The sequence below is a fragment of the Malus domestica genome, chromosome 16 (assembly GCF_042453785.1).
Source record: "Malus domestica chromosome 16, GDT2T_hap1".
Taxonomy (NCBI): Eukaryota; Viridiplantae; Streptophyta; class Magnoliopsida; order Rosales; family Rosaceae; genus Malus; species Malus domestica.
This window is the reverse complement of record NC_091676.1, coordinates 1924190-1947160: the sequence shown is the minus strand read 5'-3', so window position 1 is coordinate 1947160 and position 22971 is coordinate 1924190. Positions and strand designations below refer to the sequence as shown.

Sequence of the window (22971 nt, the reverse complement as noted above, 5' to 3'; positions counted from 1 at the left end):
GAGCTGGGTTTCCTTGGTGTCGACAAATTACAAGGACAGAGAGGGAGGGAAAAGCATAGGTGTCGGATGTTGCTTTGGATTCGGTAATTGCAGTTTGGATATTGCTTTTTGTTTCTGTTGTATTTTTTTTTTAAACAGAGATATGGGCTTTTCTGGGTATCTCAGGATTTTTAGAGAGAGACACACTGTGGTGTTCTTGGTTTTTTGTGATTTTTGCAGATTCACAATGGAGGTGAAAAAAATGAAAGAGAACCAACACAACTTTTTGTATCGATTCCCACAGACGGCGCCAAATGTTGATGCACAAAACCGGAGGTCTTGGAACAACGTAAATCCGACCGTGAATCTGCAAGTAATGTAAATAACACAAGATGTATCGTGGTTCAACCCAAGGTTTATGCTACGTCCACACTGATTGTATTGTATTTCTCTAAGAAGTGAGGGCTAGAGAGAGCTCTGAGAGTGAGAGCGTTGAGAAGGTGAGGAACCTTAGGAATTGGCCTCATCTAATTGTGAGGGTAAGGGGTCCTTTTATAGAATAATGACTTCTCACTTATTACATATTTGCCCATTCCTTTATGACATAATTACATTTAAGTCCCTCGAGTATTTATATGAGGTCTAAATATGAGACCCTAAATATGGTATAAACAAACATATATATCACTATTAAAAAAACTAGTGAAAAGAATCCTGTTGCAAAAGGAGCACCATATTCCTCCCTTGAGGCACATAGGACGGTCGCACAATACATTAAATACTTTATTTCACTATATTTACTTAGCATGTATTTTATTGTTGAGATCTTCATTCAAATCTAAGTTCTTTTACAAAATTGATCTACTATAGTGAAAGCGTTCACCATTTGGTACTTCCAGATCTCCAATCATCACCCATCTCTCATTTGGATCCTCATTCTCACTAAACTTGCACTAAATATATTATGGCTTTGACCTACTTAGGCGAAGACCCTTAGATTACAACACTTATCGCTAACGGTTAAACTTTGTATTTACTCACTCATGCATTTCATTTATCAGCATTATATTATTTGCGAAAAACATACACCAAGAAATATCATCTTAAATATCTCGTGAACTATTTGATTACCAATGCAAAAAATAAGAACCAAAATTGAGCCCAACGGTAACAATGAGTGGTAACATATGCCATTTAACTTAGAGGGGTGTATTCAATTAGGATTTTGAATGATTTTAATTCTTTAATGAATATAGGGGTATTCAATCAGGATTTTAAGTGATTCTCTAAAATTCAATGTGTATTCAATCATGATTTTAAGATAGTTTATTAAAATTCTTAGAAATTTGGGTGTATTTAAGATTTTAAAGAAGTTTATAACATTTCAGGTGTATTCAATTAGAATTTGATTTTAAAGAATTTCAAAAAGTTGAGGAATTAAAGGAAATTTGAAAGATTTTGTAGTGTATAACATCTACAAATCTTCATTTTTCCAATGAGATTTCAAGATAATTGAATCAAAATTTTACATGAATGGGGTGTATTATATTGGGAATTTGAGCGATTTTAGATTTTTATGGAGTTTAATTGATTTGTAGAGATTACATGTAAAATTTTGATTCGATTTCCTCGAAATCTTATGGGAAGATGTGAGATTTGTGGATGCTTAAAATACATTACAAAATCTCTCTAATTCTCTTTAATTCCTCAACTTTTCCAAATTCTTTAAATTCAAATTCTAATTGAATACACTTGGAATGTATAAACTTATTTAAAATTTTAATTGAATACACCCGGATTTCTAAGAATTTTAATAAACTATCTTAAAATTTTGATTGAATACACGTTGAATTTCAGAGAATCACTTAAAATCCTAATTGAATACCCCTAGATTCATTAAAAGAATTAAAATCCCTCAAAATCCCAATTGAATACACTCCTGAAATCTCTACAAATCAATTTATCCATAAAAAGCCATAGATTTATATATCTATTAAAATATCTTAAATTTCCAATTGAAGACACTCTCCTAAATGAATAAGCTTAAGGATTGTTCTTTATAAAATGGTACGTGTGCAAATTCCGTTTGGGAAAAGGATCCTCGCCGGATCCTTTTCTTGAGGATTCGGGGAAAAGGATCCTACCATATGATTATGCACCTTGATACTCGGAAGTCTCACGACCACTCAGTTACTTGGATTTTTCAAGTCTCCAAACGAGAAGTTTTCCTTACTCGGGAAATTAAGGGAGCACTACCTCAACCTACATGCTTCACTCACAAAGCTTCAACATACAAGCTTTAACAAAAGGAAAAATTCAAAGAACTTAGTGAAGAAGGCCTTGGTGTATTTAACACAATACGTTGAAATGAAGCAAAACTTGTTTATTGATATCTCTGATAAGTTACAAATATGTACATATACATGAATCAAAATAAACAAACAAGAGGGAGCCCTCACAAAGGTTGCTCAGAAGAAGTCTCAGCAGTCGGCAAAGCCCCAGAAAGATGAGGCACCATATGGTAATTATTCGGAGCCTCAGTACTAGGCAAAACTCCAGAAGGAGGAGGCACCGAAGGTTGATCATTTGGAGCTCCATAACACTATTACTTGCTGTTAGGGAGACTTCTATATATGTCGACCTCCATCCTCCACAGGCAGGCAGACCTGCAAATAAAAAAAAATGCTCAACTTTTCTTCACATCTGAAAATGCACTATCAGCAGAGTCTCTCGAAATACTCAGTTTCTTTTCCTCCCGATAATACCTCTGCAAACAAGCCACACTAGAGCAAGAGTATCTCATATCATCAGGGTTAAAAGCAAGAGTATCCCATATCATGCTTTTTCCCTGTCTTTTCATTTTCCCTTGTTCTTACCTGCAAGATAAGGAGAAAGAGAGCAATCAGTCAGCACTTGGAATCAAGCTTCCAATCAGGAACTAACTGCATGGAACCCCTTGCCTGATTACTTACCTGACATTGCTCTCGATTACTCATCTTCAACATCTTATGCTTCCAGAGAAGATACCACATCTGCCTAAGGAACATATAGGGCAAGTGAGAAGGATACAAGAAAGCATGTGGAGACAAGCGTAACAGAACATGTGTCGATACATCTACTACTTTGTCAACAACAAAAGTATCCCATATCATCAGGGTTGAACGTACTCTAGATTTGATGGACTTGTTTTGACCCTCAAATTCTTGAGTCGGCCTTATACTCTGGAGGAAACCAGAAAACCCTCCAACCCAGTTCAAGAATAAGCCCGTGGAAAGTTACTTCTTCAAAAGCAAAAGTATCTCATATCATCTCTTCTCCATTTGCTTTTCCTTATCCTTGTTGCGGTTTACGACACAAGGAGAAGGAAAACAATTAACCGGAAGTCGAAGTCGAACCTCCGATCCAGGTTGCTTGCTTGGAAGTCTAATTGCTTACCTTGTCTGTTACCTCATTCGGTGACTTGGGGGACTCCTATTACAGTGTTTGTATCGCACTTGACCAAGCCCGAAACTACAAGTAAGCTTCAAGTGAAATTGATACATTACTTTGTGCATCTTTATCGGTTAAAGATACCATCCATTGATGGAGGAAAAGTACTTCCAGAGAAGATGCCACATCTACATATGAGACAAATAAGGCAAGTGAAAATGATACCACACTTCGATACTTAGAAGTTTCGTGATTACTCAATGACTTTGATCTTGCAAGTCCCCAACCGATGAGCTTCCCTCACTCTGGAACTTGGGGGATTACTGTTTGTACCATACTTAGGGCCTCCATATTTAGATCTCATATAAATACTTGGGAGACTTAAGTGTAATTATGTAATAAAAGAATGGGCAAATATGTAATAAGTGAAGAGCCTTTATTCTATAAAAGGACTCTTCACCCTCACCATTAGGGGAGGCCATTTCTGAAGCCTTTTCACCCCTCTTACATCCCCTCTCATATTCAGAGGTATCTCTCCCTCACCTCTTAGAGAAATACAATAATCAGTGTGGACGTACCTTAAACATTGGGGTGAACCACGATACATCTTGTGTTATTTACATTACTTGCAGATTCACGGTCGGATTTACGTTGTTCCAAGACCTACGGTTTTGTGCATCAACATTTGGCGCCGTCTGTGGGAATCGATACGAAAAGTTATATTGGTTCTTTTTCATTTTTTCACCTCCGCCGTGGATCTGCAGATAACCAACCAAATAATTCAACTCCCAATTCAACTTCTTAGCTTTTTTTAATTTCATAAAAGAAGTTTAGAATTGAGAAATGAGGCAAAAACTTACAGGGTGGTTTCTTGGCCGCCGCCTTGAGTCCCAGTGCTGACAAAGAACCGAGTTTCCGGTCCATTTCCCCAAAACGTTCTCACTCTTCTCATATTTTTGGTTCTCTTAATCGCTGGAAGTTGGAACGACGACGATGAACGCCACAGCTCCACCTGACGTCATCCAAGTCATAAATTACCAGAACGGGAGCGATTCCGACACCAACATTGACGACAACGATGATGCACCTGCCGCCAAGTTCTACCAGCCAGTGTCTGCCGTCGACTCCGAAGACGACGAAGACCAAATCGGTCCTGATCCATTCCCAGTTGCACTCCAACGGCGTCACTGTCAATCAGGTCGACGGAGGAATCTCGTCTCTCTAGCAAAACGACGACGTCGGGCGTAATAATTGCTTGAATATCAGCAGCGACGATGAAGCGGAAGCAGAAGAAGTGGAAGAGGAGGTCGCTTCCGACTCAGATCAAAGAGGTTTCGATGGTCTGAATGGACTTTTGGAGTCGGAATAAGCAGAAGATCAAGTGAGATTTGGTGAGTTTTCTTGTTTTCGTTGTGAAATCTCAGAAAAAGGGCGTTTGATTCGACATGGCCAAGGTAATTGCATCACAGAGTGTTTTCTGCATTTCTTCTGGGTTGGATGAAATTGCAGTTGGCTCCAAATCCCCCAAATGGGAATTCAGGGTTTCTCTCTCCTTCAGCACCTCACAATTTAAAGATGAAAATTCAAGAGCTTTTCCTTCATTGAGTGTTGATTTCTTGGGAAACCCCATGACTCTCTCAAATCACAAGGGTTTGGAGAATTGTAGGGTCAGAAAACCTAGCAATTTCTTTGTGCATGCTCAATCATTTGTCTGTGCTTGGAGCAATCCCAAAGTCAAAGGGAAGACCCTCTTTCTCTTTAATCCGACGGCAACACAAACCCAAGGAAGTTAATCACTTGTTAGGCTTTCTATCTATTATTTCCAAGAGGGAGGGCTGCCTGGCTGGTAAAATTGATGGAGGGTTCGATCAGGTGATCTGCCAACTACATCCCTTTTTCTCCGATCATCTTCTAGGAGCGCTCCGCCATAATCTACAAAGACAAGCCATTTGTTGTGTATGGAAACATCGTCTACACTTGGAGACAGACACTTGAACGATGCACCAGACTCGCTTCTGCTCTTGCCCACCTCAGAGTTTCTTACGGAGAGGTGGTCATGCTTCTATATCTCATCACTTTCATAAGAAGGTTCAGGCTGCCGGATAACGCGAAGATTGATCAAGTGAAGGCAGCGATGGAGAGTGGGGTGTTAACTGTGACTGTGTGTAAATAGGAAAAGAGAAGAAAGACAAGTCCATGTCCCCGCCATCTGCAATCTGCAAAGTAAAGCAAAGTAAAAAGAACTTTACTTTACTTTTGTCTGCCATCTGCAAAGTAAAGCAAAGGCTAATGCATCTGGACCTCAGCAACAGACTAATAAATGCAGTAAAAGAGAGAGGTGCGGTGGAAAAGAGAACAACAGAAGCAAAAGAGGAAGGTGTAAGCTGTCACCAATTAGTCCTATTCGTCATTTCAAGCGAGGCAAACTTCAAAGTTGCAGAGAAAACATAAAAGCAAAAGAAAAGTGCGATGGAAAAGAGAAAAGCAAAAGCAAGGAATAAACACCCCACAAGAATGATGTGATTTACTTTTTTGACAGATGTATGATTTATTTATTTTTCTTATCTTTCGGAGACATCTGTATAAACTCCATCAGAGGGTAAAAAAAAAAATGGCAAAGCCCAAAATAAATGGGCTGGAATGTTGTGAAAAGGGTGAAGGTCTATAAGCCCAAAATAGCTCCAACCAGACTATCAAAAGTACGCCCAGTACTCCACAATTATTCAACAACATGCCGCTATTACCACCAACCAGGTGATCAAAAGTATGCCCAGTACTCCACAATTATTCGACAACCTACCGCTATTACCACCAACCAGGTGATCAAAAGTACGCCTAGTACTCCAAAATTATTCGGCAACCTGCTGCTATTACCACCAACCAGGTGATCAAAAGTATGTCTAGTACTTCCAAAATTATACATGAGCATTACTCATGTCAATCATACATAAACATTCATGAGCATTACTCATATCAATCATACATAAACATTCATGAGCATCACTCATGCCAACATTCATGAGCATCACTCATGTAAACATCCATGAGCATCACTCATGCCAACATCCATGAGCATCACTCATATCAATCAACATACACATTAATGAATATCACTCAGGTCAATCAGCTTCAAAAGTTTCATTTACAAAAGCTCAGCTTCAAAAGCTTCATTTACAAAAGCTCTAGCTTCAAAAGCTTCATTTACAGAGCTCCAGCTTCAAAAGCTTCATTTACAAAAGCTCTAGCTTCAAAAGCTTCATTTACAAAAGCTCTGGCTTCAAAAGCTTTATTTACAGAGCTCCAGCTTCATTTACAGAGCTCCAGCTTCAAAGCTTCACTTGCAAAGCTTCACCTATAAAGCTTCACTTGCAAAGCTTCACCTACAAAGCTTCGGTACAGGGTATACAAATACCACCTTCGAACAACCGCCACTTCGGCCCATACATGGATTCAATTTGAAGTCTCCAGCCAACAGACTCTATTGGCCGAAGACTTGGGGGACTACATTATGTACCATATATTGAGCCTCAATGGGGCCTCATGAAAAATACTTAGGGGACTTAGCCCATTATTCATGTATTGAGGAGCGAGCCCTTATTCTATAAAAGGGACTCCCTCACCACCATTAGAGAGCATCAACTCTAGCCCATTATTCATGCATTGAGGAGCGATCCCTTATTCTATAAAAGTGACTCCCTCACCATCATTAGAGAGCATCGCCGCCTACTGAGTAACCGCTTCGCCGCGAGCATCAACTCTAGCCCATCATTTATGTATTGAGGAGCAAGCCCTTATTCTATAAAAGGGACTCCCTCACCTTCAACGCCACAAGCCGAGCCAACCAAGGCAACATAAGCCACAAGCCGAGCAGCCTCGCAACATGTGCTACTTCTAGTTGAGCATCATTTCAAATTGGGCACCGCCTCATGTCGAGTATCAGTACTAGACGCCATCTAGTTACTTCGGCCCACACATGGACTGAATTTTAAGTCTCCAGCCAAAAGACTTTCTTGACTGAAGACTTGGGGGACTACTGTTTGTACCATACTTAGGGCATCCGTATTTAGATCTCGTATAAATACTTGGGAGACTTAAGTGTAATTATATAATAAAGGAAGAGGCAAATATGTAATAAGTGATGAGCCCTTATTCTATAAAAAGGACTACTCACCCTCACAATTAGGGGATGCCATTTTTGAAGCCTTATCATCCCTCTCACATCCCCTCTCATATTCAGAGGTATCTCCCTCACCTCTAAGAGAAATACAATAATCAGTGTGAACGTAGCCCAAACTTTGGGGTGAACCACAATACATCTTGTGTTATTTACATTACTTGCAGATTCAAGGTCGGATTTACGTTGTTCCAAGACCTCTGGTTTTGTGTATCAACATATGTAATTGTGTCCGTTCATTGTACATTGTGCGATCAATTTTCGTTAAGTACTATTTATATTTAATTTTAAATTTAAAATATTTTTTAACCATATAATGTACGATAAACGGACACGATTACATAATCTCTTGGATCCCCAGAAAAAAGAATCCAGCGATTATCCTTTTCCTTCCGTTTGAAGACGTGAACTTACGAGTGTCAGCTGGACAATACCCCGGCATACAAATCCATACCAAACCGAGCACTTAACCTTGAAACAGAAAAATATCTGAATGCCGAAAAAATCTAGGGAAAGAAAATTCCACGTTTATCAAAGTGTTTCCGGAACGTTCCGGATTGCAAAACGTGAGTTAAAAATCAAAAGCCAAGCAGATAATTCGGCTCTGTCTTCTCCTATATATCATGCACGACCGACCTATATCGCTGCATCATAAACTACGCAACCACCGCCTTTCCCTCGTAATCTTTTCTGTTAATCGTTACTAATTAATTACAGACTAAGCATTTGGTTAATTAAGATTATTTGAGGAAATTGTGTTTTGCTGCAATTTTGGGATTTGAAGAAGCTACGAGAGTTTGGTTTTGATGGAGATGGAGGGTGATCGGATTCAGGGGTCTCCATCTTATTACAGCGTTCTTGGTGTCAGCTCGGATTCTTCCACTGAAGAGATAAGGCGTGCTTATCGCAAGCTGGCTATGGTAAGTAAAACTATATCAAAATTAATCAAATATCGTATCTTTTCAGTCTTTTCTAAATTATATTTATAGAATCAGACGCGGCGTAATCACATTGGCTAGAGCGATGCATACGAGTTTGAATCCTCAAGTTCAACCAACCCAGTTTAGATTTTATTGGATTTTTGTGTTTCTGGAAGATTGTTTCTTCCCAGATTTTGGTGAAATATATGAAGTCTGCGTATATTTGACGGTTTGTATTGGTCAACTTGTTTCTTAATTTTTATGCAGCAATGGCATCCGGACAGGTGGACAAGAACTCCTTGTTTGTTGGGTGAAGCCAAGCGGAAATTCCAGCAACTTCAAGAAGCCTATTCAGGTGAAATTTATATAAAAAACTGGGTGGGATTTCTGTTTGAATTAATCATTAGTTATTATTTTATAATTTTAAAGAAGATCAATAGCGTCTTTGTTGTTTACTGTGTTCGCTTTGATCGGAGGATGCAGTGTTATCAGACCAGAGAAAACGAAGAATGTACGACGCTGGCCTGTACGAACCTGACGACGAAGAGGACGAGGTGGATATTTCTGTTCGTTGATTGGTTTTTTTTTCTTTAAAAAAAAAGGTTAGATGGTGTGTTGAATTGTGAGTTTGATTTCGTCTGTTGCTCTGTTATTTATGTGGAAAGCAGGGGTTCGGCGATTTTGTGCAAGAAATGGTGTCTCTGATGGCGGAGTCCAGAAGAGAGGCAAAGAGTTATAGCATGGAGGACCTGCAGGCGATGTTCATGGAGATGGTCCAAGGGTTCGGCCCTCCTCCGTCCTCTTGTTTAAGTGGACAATCCGCGGCTTTCGAACAATCTGGATGCTCGAAGAGAACACGGCTCGAATCTAGTTCCGGGATTGGGAGAGGTTCGGGTTCAGGCTCGGCTCTACATGCACCAAACGTAGGGATGTATGGAGATGGATATTTTTCGTTTTAGTGGGAAGGACAAAAATGATGAGAATGCTTTTGAGTGTTTGATTTGTTTGCATTTGTTGGTCGATTGAGTTGGTGATGGATGTGTATCCTCTTCTTTCTTTGGTGGGTTTCTTTGTCAACGCATTCTTTAGTAGTTTAGTGAACGGAAAAGGATCCGAGAATCCTTTTTGTTGGGATCCAAGGATCTATCAATTATAATCGTTCATCGTACATTGTGCGGTTAGAAATTGACTGTACGATGTACGATGTACGATGAACAATCGTGATCGATGGATCTTCCGGATCCCTACAAAGAGGATCCGGAGAGGATCCGATGAGCAAAAAGGCAATTAAGTGAAATATTGTACAACAAGTTTCGGTTGCTCAAGTAACAATTTTTACTATGAATTTTTCACGTTTGAATCTTAGATTTTTATGCTTATGATTAAAATTTTGTTTATAAGAATCACTTCATAAAGATTATCCTTGCAAAAATGAATTAAGACTAATGTCGGTTAGTCAATATAGTGTAGTAAATATATAGGTGTTTGTAATATTTTGTTAAATTTTGTTCATCTGTTTTTATACAATTTATTGATTAAACGATTTTAATTTTAATTAATTTTTGCATTAGTAACGAATAATTTTAAATAGGAATTCTCAATCGTTTTTTTAACAGCAAGTATTATTCAACATTGTATGGGTTCTCTTTGGGTGGTGTACACGACTTACAACTTGTAGGCAAAAATTTGGGCAATTTTGTTGTTTTTTTCTCCTCCTAGTTTTACATTGGACTTGTATTTTCTGAATGCCCTTTTAGATTTTTATGGGCTTTGGTGGACTTGTATTTTCTGAATGCCCTGTAAGATTTTTTGGGCTTTAATCGTTTACAGCCCATCAAAGCCGAGGGGTTTCGCTACTATTTGGATTCAACTGTCAAAGTAGATGGTAGATTTGGCCCGTGCTGGATTGGTTATTTGTTTGGACTTTTTTTTCTTTCAAGGGTTTGTTTTAAGAGATTTTTAACGAAAAGCTTAAGGTACTGTTTATTTTAACGAAAAATCATATTTTTATACTAAAAGATCAATCATAATACTATTCACTTTACCCTTTATTTTGTCCTTATCGTTAAAGCTCAAAGTTTTCAAGCCATTTTCATTAGTTTTTCTTGCTTTTACAGTTGTTTTTGAGCGATTGGCTTCTCCTCTTACGTTTCTTTCTCTTGGATTTAATTGGGAAAAAGAACAGTATTCACGTAAATTAACGATTAATCTTTGTCCTAAAAGTCTGACAAAATACAAAATCTCTCTTAAAAATTGTTTCAATTAATAGAATGTTCATATAATTGAGGAGGTTGAGCTGGAAGTATGAAAGCCAACAAGAAGAGGGGAGGAATCGTAGATGCTTTAAGGGAAAATGGGTCGGTGCCTCTTTACCTATTAACGCATGTAGTAGATTCCACATTCCCCTATCTGTTCCCCCTTTTCCTATTCGTTTTCTTCAGGATTAAGTTCCCGTCATTACAATTTGATGATTTTTTTCCCTTCTAAAAATGAACATTGACATGTACCACTAATATCAGTAATTATTGTCCTTTTTTCTCGAAGTTAACTCGTAAATTATTCATTTTGATGATTGGACAATAACGTATGGTGGACACCAAAAAGAGACAGGGACATCTCTCCATCGGATCCCTTCACGATGGAAGTGGACGTAATTAGGGACTGGCTAGGTCATCAAACGTGTCTAATGTATGGCAAAGGAACCTTGGAATCTCTTTAAAATTGACAAGACTTCACTCAGGCAATGACGAATACGTTGATTGACCCGTATACGTGCCCCACGTGCCTCGGCAGCCAGTCATTGCAAGTCTTCCTCAAGACTGGAGCTCTTCCTCAGCAAGTCTTCGGCAACCCTAATCATCTTCTCATGCAGTCTCATCATACTTTTGTATTCGACCTTGCTAATGTGTCGGTATACTATAAGTTTCAGCAGACATAGAACTTATCGGATGACACTTCACACCAATTAGGCAGGTAATCCATCGATCTTGAACATGCACCAACCATCTGCTGCAACATGAAGATTTCCCCGAAATATGAGTCGGTCGTCCCAACATATAAGAATGTTCCAATTAATGATCCAATTTGTTTATGAAAACTCGGTCTCAAATGATGCAAATTAAGGGGTATCTTATTCAGTACAAGCATGGAAGTACGAGCAAAAAGTTAACTACATCGTAAACAAGAAAAATTTGAAGTAGCCAATACTTTTTAAAATTGCACTACGAATACGATTGTATGAGATATGCTAAGGAGACTCTCAATGAGATTTTTTTATAGAATATCTATTATCTCACTATTTAACGTTAATTCATGTGCTAATATTATAAACATTGCACTAAGAGCAAGTCCAGCGGGGACAAAATGTCCCAGCCCTCAGTCCAAAAAACAAGCCAGGCCCCTGTTAATCAAGTCCACCCCCTCAAGTTGACTGGTACCCAGCCCGAGCTAGGCTCTGGACCAGCCCAAAAGAGACTGAGCAAGAAGCCGGGCTGTTGGCCTGGCGCGTGCGCTTCACGCAGGCGTGGCGCGAGTGCCCGACAGGCTTTCAGAGCCCGGGCCCGCGTGCAGGCGTTGTCAGTTCCACCCCCCGAGTTTGCGACGTGGCTCCCTCTCTGCCGTTGGATTTCCAACGGCTAGTTTTCTAGACCGTTGGATTTCCAACTGTAAAAAAAAATTAAATTTTACTTTTAAAATAGACCGTCGGATCAAAAATCAACGGTCCACGTTTTTTTCACAAAAAGTAAATAAAAAAAAGGGCCCAACGGTCAGAAATATGACCGTTGGCCACGTGGCAACTCCCTGACTCTTGGATTTGAATATTTTTCAAATCCAACGGTCCAGATTAATTAACTATATTAAAATTCATTAAAAATTATTAAAAAATACAGAAAAATTATTAAAAAATACAGAAAATTTTAAAAAAATTACAGAAATTTTTGAAAAATGTTATTTTTTTTCCTATAAATACCTAACCCTCATCTTCCACCTTTACACCACATTTCAATATTTTCTACACTTTCTATACTATCTACATTTCAATATTTTCTACACTTTAAGAGAAAAAAATGTCTTCATGGAAGCTCATTGAAGATGTTACGTTGTGTGAATGTTGGGTTCACACTACTCATGACCCGATTACGGGTAATGAGATGGATAAGCGAGAAATGTGGAGTGACGAGATTGGTTAAAAATCTTAGCGGAAATCTATTCACAAAATAGTACGTTCAGATAATGACACGTGGCGTGACGAGATTGGTTAAAAATCCTATCCGAAATTAAAACTATTTTATTTTTTTTATTCTTTTAGACAAAATTTAAAAATATTTTAAATGGGCTGGGTGCCAGCGCATTTTGTAGGGATGGAGATCGTTTGTGCCAGCGCATTTTTTCACTAGGTGCCAACGCATTTTTTTAGGGGTAGAGATGCCTTGGCCTATTACTGTTCATTGGAGTATGTTACTGTTCATTTGAGTGGATAAATGCGCTGAGTGCTGGCGCAAAGTCCTTAGGGGTGGAATTGCTCTAAAAATATAAAAGGGACAGAGAGTCCATGAAATGCTTTACTTTTTGAAATAGTCTTTTTAGCATTTCTTACGAAGGTAAAATTTCTTACAATTTTTTACATTAAACCAGTTATCTTTAAATTCAATCAATGCATTATTGTACGGAGATTTACTCCCGGTTTCTTCCCCTCACTATTTTCTAAGATTTTGTTATGTTTCAGAAAATGTTGTACATAATACTATGGATATCGGTACATTAAAAAAAGGAGTTTTAATAAAACACTTAAAACACTTCCGGTATTGTTCACTTTTAACGAAAAATCATATTTATACATTTTTCTGGTACTATTCACTATACATTTAAAAAGAACTTTTCATTAAAAAGATTTTTTTTTTTTAACTTTTCGTTAGTTTTTTTTTTTAAAATTGATTGCATGTATATACGCCCATACACCCATTAGATATGAAATGTAAATGGTGGTGGGGTCGACTAATTTGGACCATCCACATGCAGTGCAATTCCCTGGTCCAAAAAGCAACATCCTTCCACCGATGACCTAGTGGAAAAAGAGCCCCATAAGAACACGTCTCTCACTCACTCCAGTTTGCCCATCAAATTAATCCTCTTTCTTCCTAACGCACCAAAACCCACAAGCCCTACAGCCAAACCACTTTCTTTACCTTCTTTCAAGTTTCAACCCCCCATGCACCTAATAACGTAGCAAACCACCGCCTGTTCCTCTCCTTCAAATTCATAGCAACCAACGTAGACGCATAATCGATCAAGATTTTAGACAGACGAGCCAGCATTATGGCGATCAAAATGCAATATGGCTCGAAACATCCGGCGGTGCTAATAAGCATGGTCCTTCTGACTGCCTACGTAGTAGGCCCAGCCCACGGGGATGACACCCCAGGCGCGCCCGGCGAGGGCAAGTGCGGCTCGTGCACTCCAAGCCCACCTTCGCCGGTTCAATCCCCACCACCACCACCACCACCATCACCGTGTCCTCCTCCACCACCAAAATCGCAGCCACCTTCTCCCAAGAAGCCGCCTTCTCCCAAGAATCCACCGTCACCATACTCGCCTGGTCAATACCCGCCTCCACCGCCTTCATCGTTGGTATACATCACAGGTCCGCCAGGGCAGTTGTACCCTGTCGACCGGAATATCAACAGTGCCAGTCGGAGTTCGGTTAACGCGTTGCCAGTTTTGCTAGGACTGCTGGGTATCCTGGCTTTTTGGTGATCAGTTATGACTTGTTAATTCATATGGTAAGTACGTATTACAAAATTAATTCAGATGATTATAAGGGAGATAAAATTGAATTTCTGGGTGTTATAGTGAAGGATAAAGAGTTTGAAGGCAGGATTATCAGTTTTTGTAATCCAGGAAACTATTAAGGGCCCAAGGATTGGTTAATAATTTTGTTAATTCTTGCTCTAATCTCATATCTCGCCAATTGTGTAATAATCTTCCATAAAATCTTTCAAGTTCAATTTTATTATGAATAGCATTAGAGTACATAATCACTTTTATTTTTCCAATCTCATAAGTTTTGTTTTCTTTCGTTCAATTCTGGTGCCTTGCTCTCAAATTATTTTATATTTTTGGCTTATATTAGCAATATATTATAATAAATTCATTTAAATTACGAAAATTTAAAAATTAATATTGAAATTTCATTGCTTTCGTAATCGATGCGATCGATCCTGTGGAACTTGATTGAGTGTGTATGGATCCGACAACCCAACTCACCAGCTTGCACTTCCACTGATGTCTTAATTAAAAAACTTCGTTTCATTTGTGGACCCTCTAATTATATAACGTCTGATGTGCTTGTAGCTTAGGTAAGGGGTAAGCTCATGTGTCCACGTGGCATGTGCTATGTGGACTCGACTATGAATGTGATTCAAGGCAGAACTTGTGCATTTTGTCCACAGATTTTTCAATTGCGTATGTTAGAAAACTTCCTATGATAGTCTCAATAGTTTGGACTCCGCGATTGTACAGAAAACGAACGGTTAGAATTAAATTGGAGAAATACTATTTTTGCTTACTTAACAAGCTAATGAATATACAGTTGGACTACCCAAGTGCTTTAAAAAATTAAAATTTTGAAAAAATATAACGACAATGATGCGTTTGTATGTACATGAGTACTAGTTGGGTGTATTCATTTTTAATGAGAAAATGGTCATCAGATGCGAACAGTAGACAATACAATATGCAATCCAAAACCAAAATACACAATTTTCGCAATCTGTGAAAGGGCCGTTGATAAAATAAAATACATACAATGCACAACAACTTTCTGAGGCATGCAAACTAAGCTCTTTTCCATAAAGGTTTAAAAAAGTCGACACACAGTATTTCAACAAAGTTATAAAAGGGCTAAGCGGTGGGTAAAGATTTAACGTCTTAGTGTCTAAGTAAGGTCTAGACGAAGATTTTTAGAACAATGATTTTAATAACTCTGATTATCAAAATAAATAAATTCATGACAGAAAAAATATAAACCGATAAAGTTTTCGTCGTACACCAAGTAAAATTTAGGGTGATCGAGATTGTTCTTGAGGATGAGTTAACCCTAACAAAACTTAATGTTCTTAGAGAAGAACTTGATGTAATCAGAAGGTTGAGGTGGTATTCAATCTTCAAACAAAAACGATACGCATTTTGACGTTTTGTTCTGATTGCACATAAATTTCTTTCGTCGGTTGATGTGTTCACATCATAGCCAATTATCACGAAGGTTCACATGGACTGTCAAATTTGGGTACGTGGGCCGGTCGCTGTGACATGCTAAAAAATGCCGACCATTTGATCTTGATGTCAGACTTCATTCCATTCCGTTAACGTGTCAAATGTCGAAAAGTGCATCTGCTTCAGTGCTTGTAAAAGAAAGATCAACTTCGGTTTCACCAAACTATGGTCCCATGCTTTCTTTTTAGAAGTATTTTTACTCATCGTCCTCTCTTCACCGCCTTACATCCTATTTATTATAATTATAAAAGTTTAAATTTCGAAATCTATATCTATGTATATAGATCTTGAAATTTAAACGTATATAATAATAATAATAAATAAAATCACGAACATTACGACCATTTGAAGACAGTAACAAAATATTCTCTCTTTTCAACATCATATTAATCTTGAATTTTATAAACAACCAACGACTGGTGGGTCGTCGGTCAATTTTCATCACTTTAAATAGTCTCCTAGGGCAGGTTTGGTAATTAAGTTTGATTAAGACTTAGCTAGTTGCCATTATCTACTAAGCACCATTCATGGATGCACCAATTGGAAGTGGCAGTTGTGCTGACTGGTTTTTTAATGCATTGCTCTAGAGTCTGGATAAAATCATTAGAGTTAGAAATTGCATATTAAGATGTGACAAAAACAGAGATAAATCCAGTGCTTAATTTAGTAAGGATTGTGATTCCTTAATTATATGGGTCGCGTGCAAGTCTCTGATTGGCTCTAGGAAATCCAAGTTGGCAGCTCATTGATAAGGTTAACCAAGTCACCAACCATCCAACCAAACATAACAGATTGATGGTAAATCATCAAATCAATGTTCATGAAATTGAAGACCAACCCATTTTGATTTCGAGTAAAGAAGAAACGATAAGCAATGCTGAAATGCATTTATTACTCTAATTAACTGACTTAATTTACATATGTATATCTTATGACGTTAATTCGATGAAAAGAAAACGTTTAAGATAAAAAGGTGATGCATGATTCTCATCTAGCATCATACGTGTGTAAAAAAGACAAATCCATTCTATTATTTACAGCCACGTTTATAGATTTCAATTTCAAAGTTATAAGATAGATAAATGTTTTAAAGGAAGTTTCTAATTGTACATGTTCTCCCAAGGACTTTTTCTAACATCACAGCTCACCTCTTTCTATAGGTGATGATAAAGCAAAGCATCATCCTTTCGAATACCCAAAATTCACACTTAAAAGATTGCAACACTTTCATCATACTTGCTGAAAACACAATTTTGATATTAGTCAATAAATTGTTGAGAGAGTGAATTTCCACCAAGTAATTCATCCCAAATATCTAACTTTTTAAAATAAAAATTGAAGATTTCTTATTGATAGAAAACATAAATAATTGCATATCATTGGGTAAGCAAAATTATTTTAAATTTTGGCCAAAATAGTGTGCTCGTCCAGTCCAACTTAAATTCATCATCATCATATTAGGGCGATTTAGAAGGCACGATGTTCAGGGGGTCCTTATGGTCCTAATAACTTTAGTAGAATCAATGGTAGCTATAACTAACCACCACGGGGTGGTTCAATAGTTGTGGATAAATTTTGGGTTCGTATTTCACACGACACATCCTAAATTCGATTCTTGGCACTAATGATTCACATGATGGTGGCCATGAAGAGACTGCAATGCCTCTGTGACTTTTCACGGTCACAAAAAAAAAAAAAAAAAAAAGACTGCCACCAACTTGTCCATTTAAAAAAAAATGGTAGTTGTAACTACCATGTCAAAGGGGTTTGCTTATTTAAAATCGCAGGGTACCAAATAATGGATGAATCTGTCTTAGGTGTAAGAAATAGAATGGTAAACCCTATAATTCTCTTACAAAAATCATAGTAATCATGTTATTTAGTGAGTGATCGAATTTATATATGTTGGGTTGCATTGTTCGTCAAAATTACTCAACCTCTGCTCACTTTTTGCTTCCGTCTGTGCGGTTGTGCCTTCAAGTTTGCTCTTTGACTACGTGGCAGCAAAGAAAAATCATCGGAATTATTCAAAGCCTTTCAATTGCATCTTTCTACACCTGTCTGTCTCTTTCCATGATTAATTTGCTTATCAAATATTTTTCACAAATATTAATTATGCTTATTTAGAAGAACATCGTTAGGTGTGGAATTTAGCTGGTGGCTGTCGACAATAATTTGCTAGATACGCATGCATATGGTCGCACATATACGCACGGCCAAAGCGACTTTAAATTTTATTTTTATTTTTTGTAGTTTAAAATTTAAAGACATGCATGCCTTGAAGGACTAGTGTTTTTTTTTTCCTATAATATTAGAGGTTTCGAATTTTGAACCTGTAATTTACTTCAGTTCATCACTTTATCGCTTTTACCTAAGAGCAGTTCCACCGGAGGTGGAATAGCCCAGCACCCAGTCAAAAAATCAGGCTGGCACCTTGTCAATTCACTCCAGCCCGTGAAATCGACTGGCACCCAGCCTAAGCCAGTCCACAGGCCGGCCTAAAATCGACAGACCTTGGGACCGGCCTATCTGACGTCAGCGTGGCGTCGGAGGGCATATGACGTCAGAGAGGGAGTTGCGCCAGAGAGGGAGTTGTTGTGGAGGCTGAGGAGCGGAGCTGGTCGAGGCGGGAGAGGATGTCGAGAGGGAAGGAACCACGGAGGGAGAACGACGGGAGGACGAAGCGACAACGTCAGAGGTGTGGAGATGCAGGAGGACGAATCGACGGCGTTGAAGGACAGGAGGTGTGGAGATGTTGTAGAGGAGTTAGTTGTTGAGATGTGGAGATGCAGGAGGTGAGGAGATGCATGAGATGTAGGAAGTGCAGGGGTGGATGGCGTGCAGAAATGGAAGGGAAAGGAGGTGTGGAAGATGAGAAAATAATAATATTTTAATAATAATTTTTTTTTTTTATAAAGTTAGAAATTAAAAATAAAATAATAATTTTTTATTATTTTATAATAAAAAATAATAATTTTTTAATAAAATTGACCTATTACTGTTCATTGTGGTATATCACTGTTCACTTGAGTGGATAAATGTGCTTGATGCTGGCGTAAAATCTTTAGGGTTGGACTTACTCTAACAGTAGCGTTTCGAATTTTGAACATAATCTACTTCTATTCATTACTTTATCGCTTTTACCTAACCAGTAGCTTTATGCCAGAAGAATGTTCCTTGTAATCATCATGTCCCCTTTTATATATAGTGAAGAATCAAATGAACAACTCATTAGTCACTAGTGATCTCTTCGATACTCGGCTTCTTTCGATAGTTTGGCAAGATCCAATAATATAGCAGATTAACACAAGTTTCAAGTTTGAAGAAGCTAGCTAGGGAACAGGATACAATTCCATCGAAATTGGGAGAGAGATGAATAAAGCATTATTAATTTATTTGCAGAGATGACCAACTATAGGGTTTTTCACCAAAACAAAATAAATGTAAGTTTCTCAAACATTGATCAAATTAAATCCTGCAGGTTGGTTTAAGTGATCTGTTTTCATCCAAGCCATTGAAACTATTGCCTCAGCAAAAACATATTTCCTTCTAGTTAGCAATTCACAAGTATATAATCATCACAGAATGACTCAATGGTTCGGGACGAATCACAAGTATAAGTTATGACATAAAACATTACTTGGGACAGGTAGCAAAGAAATATATTTTAGGAAGTGATAATTTATCCCAAAACTAAAATGATTGAGTTTCAGTCATGTAAGGCTGCTATCATATGACATTTCTTAATCTTTGACGTGCACCCTCACTACGCAAGGCCAATAATTGCAGATAATTACAATAATAGTTAGCTAGCCCAGTCCCACACAATTTCCTCTAACTTTCCTCCAATACGTACGTCTAAGCTCTCCCCAAGTGATTGGGGCTCACTATAGTTAACTAGTGTGAAACTGTTTGGACCCAAATTTACATCATCGGCCCGTGTAATCGAGACCGTAGAGTAAACATAGTTCTCAGCCGTCGGATGGAAAAGTGAAAATATTTTTGTTAAAAGATAATATTATGGTTTTTATCATAATTATCTTTTAATTTGAATTATCTTGACATATTCTTAAACGGGATGGATATGATGCAAATTATATCCTCAAGTAAGAGGTACAGTTCAAATTAATTTGGATGTTTAGCAATGAACGTGCAGATTGAAAAAAAACTTGGGGATTTGATGATTTTAAAGTCATGATCTTGGATAATGATGGGATAAGGAACCTAGGTAGACTAGGTCTTTTTACATGGTGATGGCAAGACGGTTCAGGCTGCCGCACGCCTTAGACGTCATTATGGGGGATTGGCCATGTTAGAAGACGCCACGTGGCGAGTGGGTTAGCAGGGTCAAGATCGTGCGATCGTGCTCAATAAATGCGCCTTGGAACTCGGGTATTAGGATCCTGAGTGGTAGATTCGCTTCTTCAAGGCCGAAACTCGGCCGAAGGTTTCAGGCCGAGGACCTCAGAAGCGAGGGGGCAATGTTTGGGCCCAAAATAATAGTTTGGGCCGAGGGTAGGATCACTCTCGGCCCAGGAGGCCGGGCGGCAAAAGGACCATGGATCGGTCAACCCGTGGGAGTCCAAACCTAGGGCGGTTAGGACGAATCCTAGTGCAATGGGGAGTCTCGACGGGATCGGATATCCAGGAAACTAATCCAGCTTAGCTAAGGACTAGGTTCATAGTCCTAGTAGGTGTAGGATTGGTCGAGGTGATCCGGAGATGGAAACCTAGTCCGAGTAGGATGTAAACTCGGACTCAAGGTTCAGTACTATAAATAGGGGACGCTGTGCATCAGGAGAGCCCTACAAAATCAATACAAAATTGCCTTGCGCAAACTCTCACAACTTGTGATTTTTCTTTTTCTTTTTCGCTGACACATCTTCCGTTGGCATCAACAGCACTGTGAAAGCAACCGGTGATATCTTAAGTCGGCATAGATAGCTCTGTCACCGTAGAATCAGCCGATCTCGCAGCATCTTCCGTTGGCATCAACAGCACTACGGCGAGGACGACTGGTTACCTATCCAAGTCTCGGTCGAGAAGGATTTCCGAATTCTTATTGGTCGAGGTCATCTCATCAGCCTTCTCGGCGAAGTGAGGTGTTACCAGGTTATTGTATTCGGCACGTTGAAAGCCGAATTCGGTTCGTGAACTTCGCATTTTAGCAGCCTTGTCTTCAGGCTCTAGAACCCAAGAGGCCGAGAATTGTTCCTTCCTCGGCCGCAATCGCAAGACACAGAAGTCATCAGCGCGCTCAACGCAACATCAACAAATTTACTCCTCGGCCGAGCTCGGCCGACGAGTTGGCACGCCCCGCAATCACCGAAGGACGTAGTTAGCTTAGAAAATACTCGGCCTGCGCGCCACGTAGGCTCTGTAGTTTCTAGGGTCAACAGAAACTCAAGTAAATTAGGATTTACCAAATGTCCCATGACTTCAAATTATACAAATTCGGGTGACGTTTGAGCTCAAAAAGAATGATTAGTGATTTTAACCTAACTGAACTGTATGTTTTTTTTTTTAACGTAAGGCCTAGGAAGTTCGAAATGAGTTGACATCCAAGAACTACGAGGTGTGTATAAAGAAGTTTGTTCACTTGCACAAGTTAATTAACTTCAAAATTTGTTGATTTAGCAGGCTACTATCGATTTTAAATAACACTAATAGCCAAGTTTAAAAGTAAAAGTGAAGGTAATTAGGATGATAGGTAAAAAAAGACTACATACAGGGTTCTAAACTTCTCGTATAACGGAAAAAAAAATATTCATAAAACAAAGGTGTATGAATGTGACATCTTCTAGCTATACAGGGTCTAAAACTAGGGTAAGGTTTCAATGCTACATATTATACCTTGTTACGGGTATTTTAGCTATTGGATTTGATTGTTACTACTACTTAGAATTTTTTATGTTTAACCTCAGCTATTCAATTTTTGTATCATTCAATGTTATGTAGTATTGAAGAAAAATTGCTAAAACTTTTAGAATTTGCTTTTTCAACAGTCCCCCTTTTGGCCCCTCTATATTTTCTTTCTTTTTATTTACTCATTGAGTCATGACAAGACTCTCAAAGTTTTCTTTCTAATGGTACTAGCAGAGAGCACACATTTTGTGTGTGTGAACAAAATAGGTATATAATTGTCATTTTCTAAAAAAATAAGGGTAAAATAGAAAAAATAGGGATATGATTGTCATTTTGTCAAAAGGTACAAAATTAAAGCCTCTTCAACCGTTCATCTCCTCCCACGTTCTCCTCAAGCGCAACCGCTTCAGTTCAGTCAAACTATCCAAAAAACATCATGATTTCACTTACGTGTATGAAAAAAATGATGGTGAGACAATTTCGCTTAATAAGTGCATATGTTTTATCTTATGTAAATATTTCGATATAAAATTACTATTTTGCCCTCCTTATGTAAATATTGTGTATCAAAAGTGAGGGCAAAATAAGGAAAAAAAGGAAAAGTTCATAAAATACAAACTTACTATTTTACCCTTCTCATGTCATCATTGTGTATTCAAAAGTAAGGGTAAAATTAAAAGAAAAATGGGCAAAAAGTTGACAAGGGCTCTTCTCTTACCTCCACCAACTCCACTCGTTTTCACATTTTGTTTTCTTCCCCAAACCTCTCCTTTTCCTTCCTCTCTCATTCATTTCCCTAAGATCCCACACCATATTCAATTCGATCTCCCATGGCTGCTGCAAAGATAAACCCACTTATCCTGTCAGCTCTCTTTTTGTTCTCAATAATGCTCAGCTTTCCCGCAATAACAATATCAGATAATCCCTGCGCATACCCATGTTATCCTCCACCTACAGGCACCGGGAGCACTTCTACTCCAACAACTACGACCACCACAACTCCATCGCCTCCGTCGTCCCAAACCGGGTCATACCCGCCCCCGGCCGTCGTCAACAACCCAACTGGAAATTACCCGTACAACCCTCCTCCGTCTACTGATAACGGTGGTTATGGTTATGGTGCTAATCCTCCTCCTGACCCCATCTTACCTTATTTTCCATTCTACTTCAAAAACGGCGCTCGTGGAAACAAAGACGCTTCGTCGGCAACCTCTGTAATCAGAAGATCGTCAACTCTCTTCAACACTATCGCCACCACCCATCTTTTCGTTGTATTCGTCTACTTTTTTAACTTTCTGTAAAATTAGTTAAAAAGCCATCTTGTTTTAATGA

The 22971-nt window shown here is 38.5% G+C and overlaps 2 protein-coding genes across 2 annotated transcripts; both read left to right on the top strand.

Annotated features, from left to right (window-relative positions):
• Window positions 1-8056: 8056 nt before the first annotated feature.
• Window positions 8057-9854, top strand: LOC103402602 (uncharacterized). Its single transcript, XM_008341342.4, has 4 exons — window positions 8057-8502; window positions 8770-8857; window positions 8986-9056; window positions 9171-9854. The coding sequence occupies exons 1-4, from the start codon at window positions 8389-8391 to the stop codon at window positions 9459-9461; spliced, it is 564 nt and encodes a 187-aa protein (XP_008339564.1). The 5' UTR covers window positions 8057-8388; the 3' UTR covers window positions 9462-9854.
• A 12615-nt stretch (window positions 9855-22469) lies between these two features.
• LOC103402600 (uncharacterized) lies at window positions 22470-22940 on the top strand. The gene has a single exon (XM_008341340.4). It carries the CDS (start codon window positions 22470-22472, stop codon window positions 22938-22940), a length of 471 nt encoding a protein of 156 aa, XP_008339562.1.
• The last annotated feature ends 31 nt before the right edge of the window (window positions 22941-22971 follow it).

What these genes read in the sequence shown, in the direction of transcription:
- LOC103402602 (XM_008341342.4), top strand. Translation starts at nt 8,389, where the DNA reads ATGGAGATGGAGGGTGATCGGATTCAGGGGTCTCCATCTTATTACAGC. An exon ending in CTTATCGCAAGCTGGCTATG is followed by an intron (nt 8,503 to 8,769) that starts GTAAGTAAAACT and finishes ATTTTTATGCAG; the next exon opens with CAATGGCATCCGGACAGGTG. An exon ending in CTGACGACGAAGAGGACGAG is followed by an intron (nt 9,057 to 9,170) that starts GTGGATATTTCT and finishes TGTGGAAAGCAG; the next exon opens with GGGTTCGGCGATTTTGTGCA.
- LOC103402600 (XM_008341340.4), top strand. Translation starts at nt 22,470, where the DNA reads ATGGCTGCTGCAAAGATAAACCCACTTATCCTGTCAGCTCTCTTTTTG.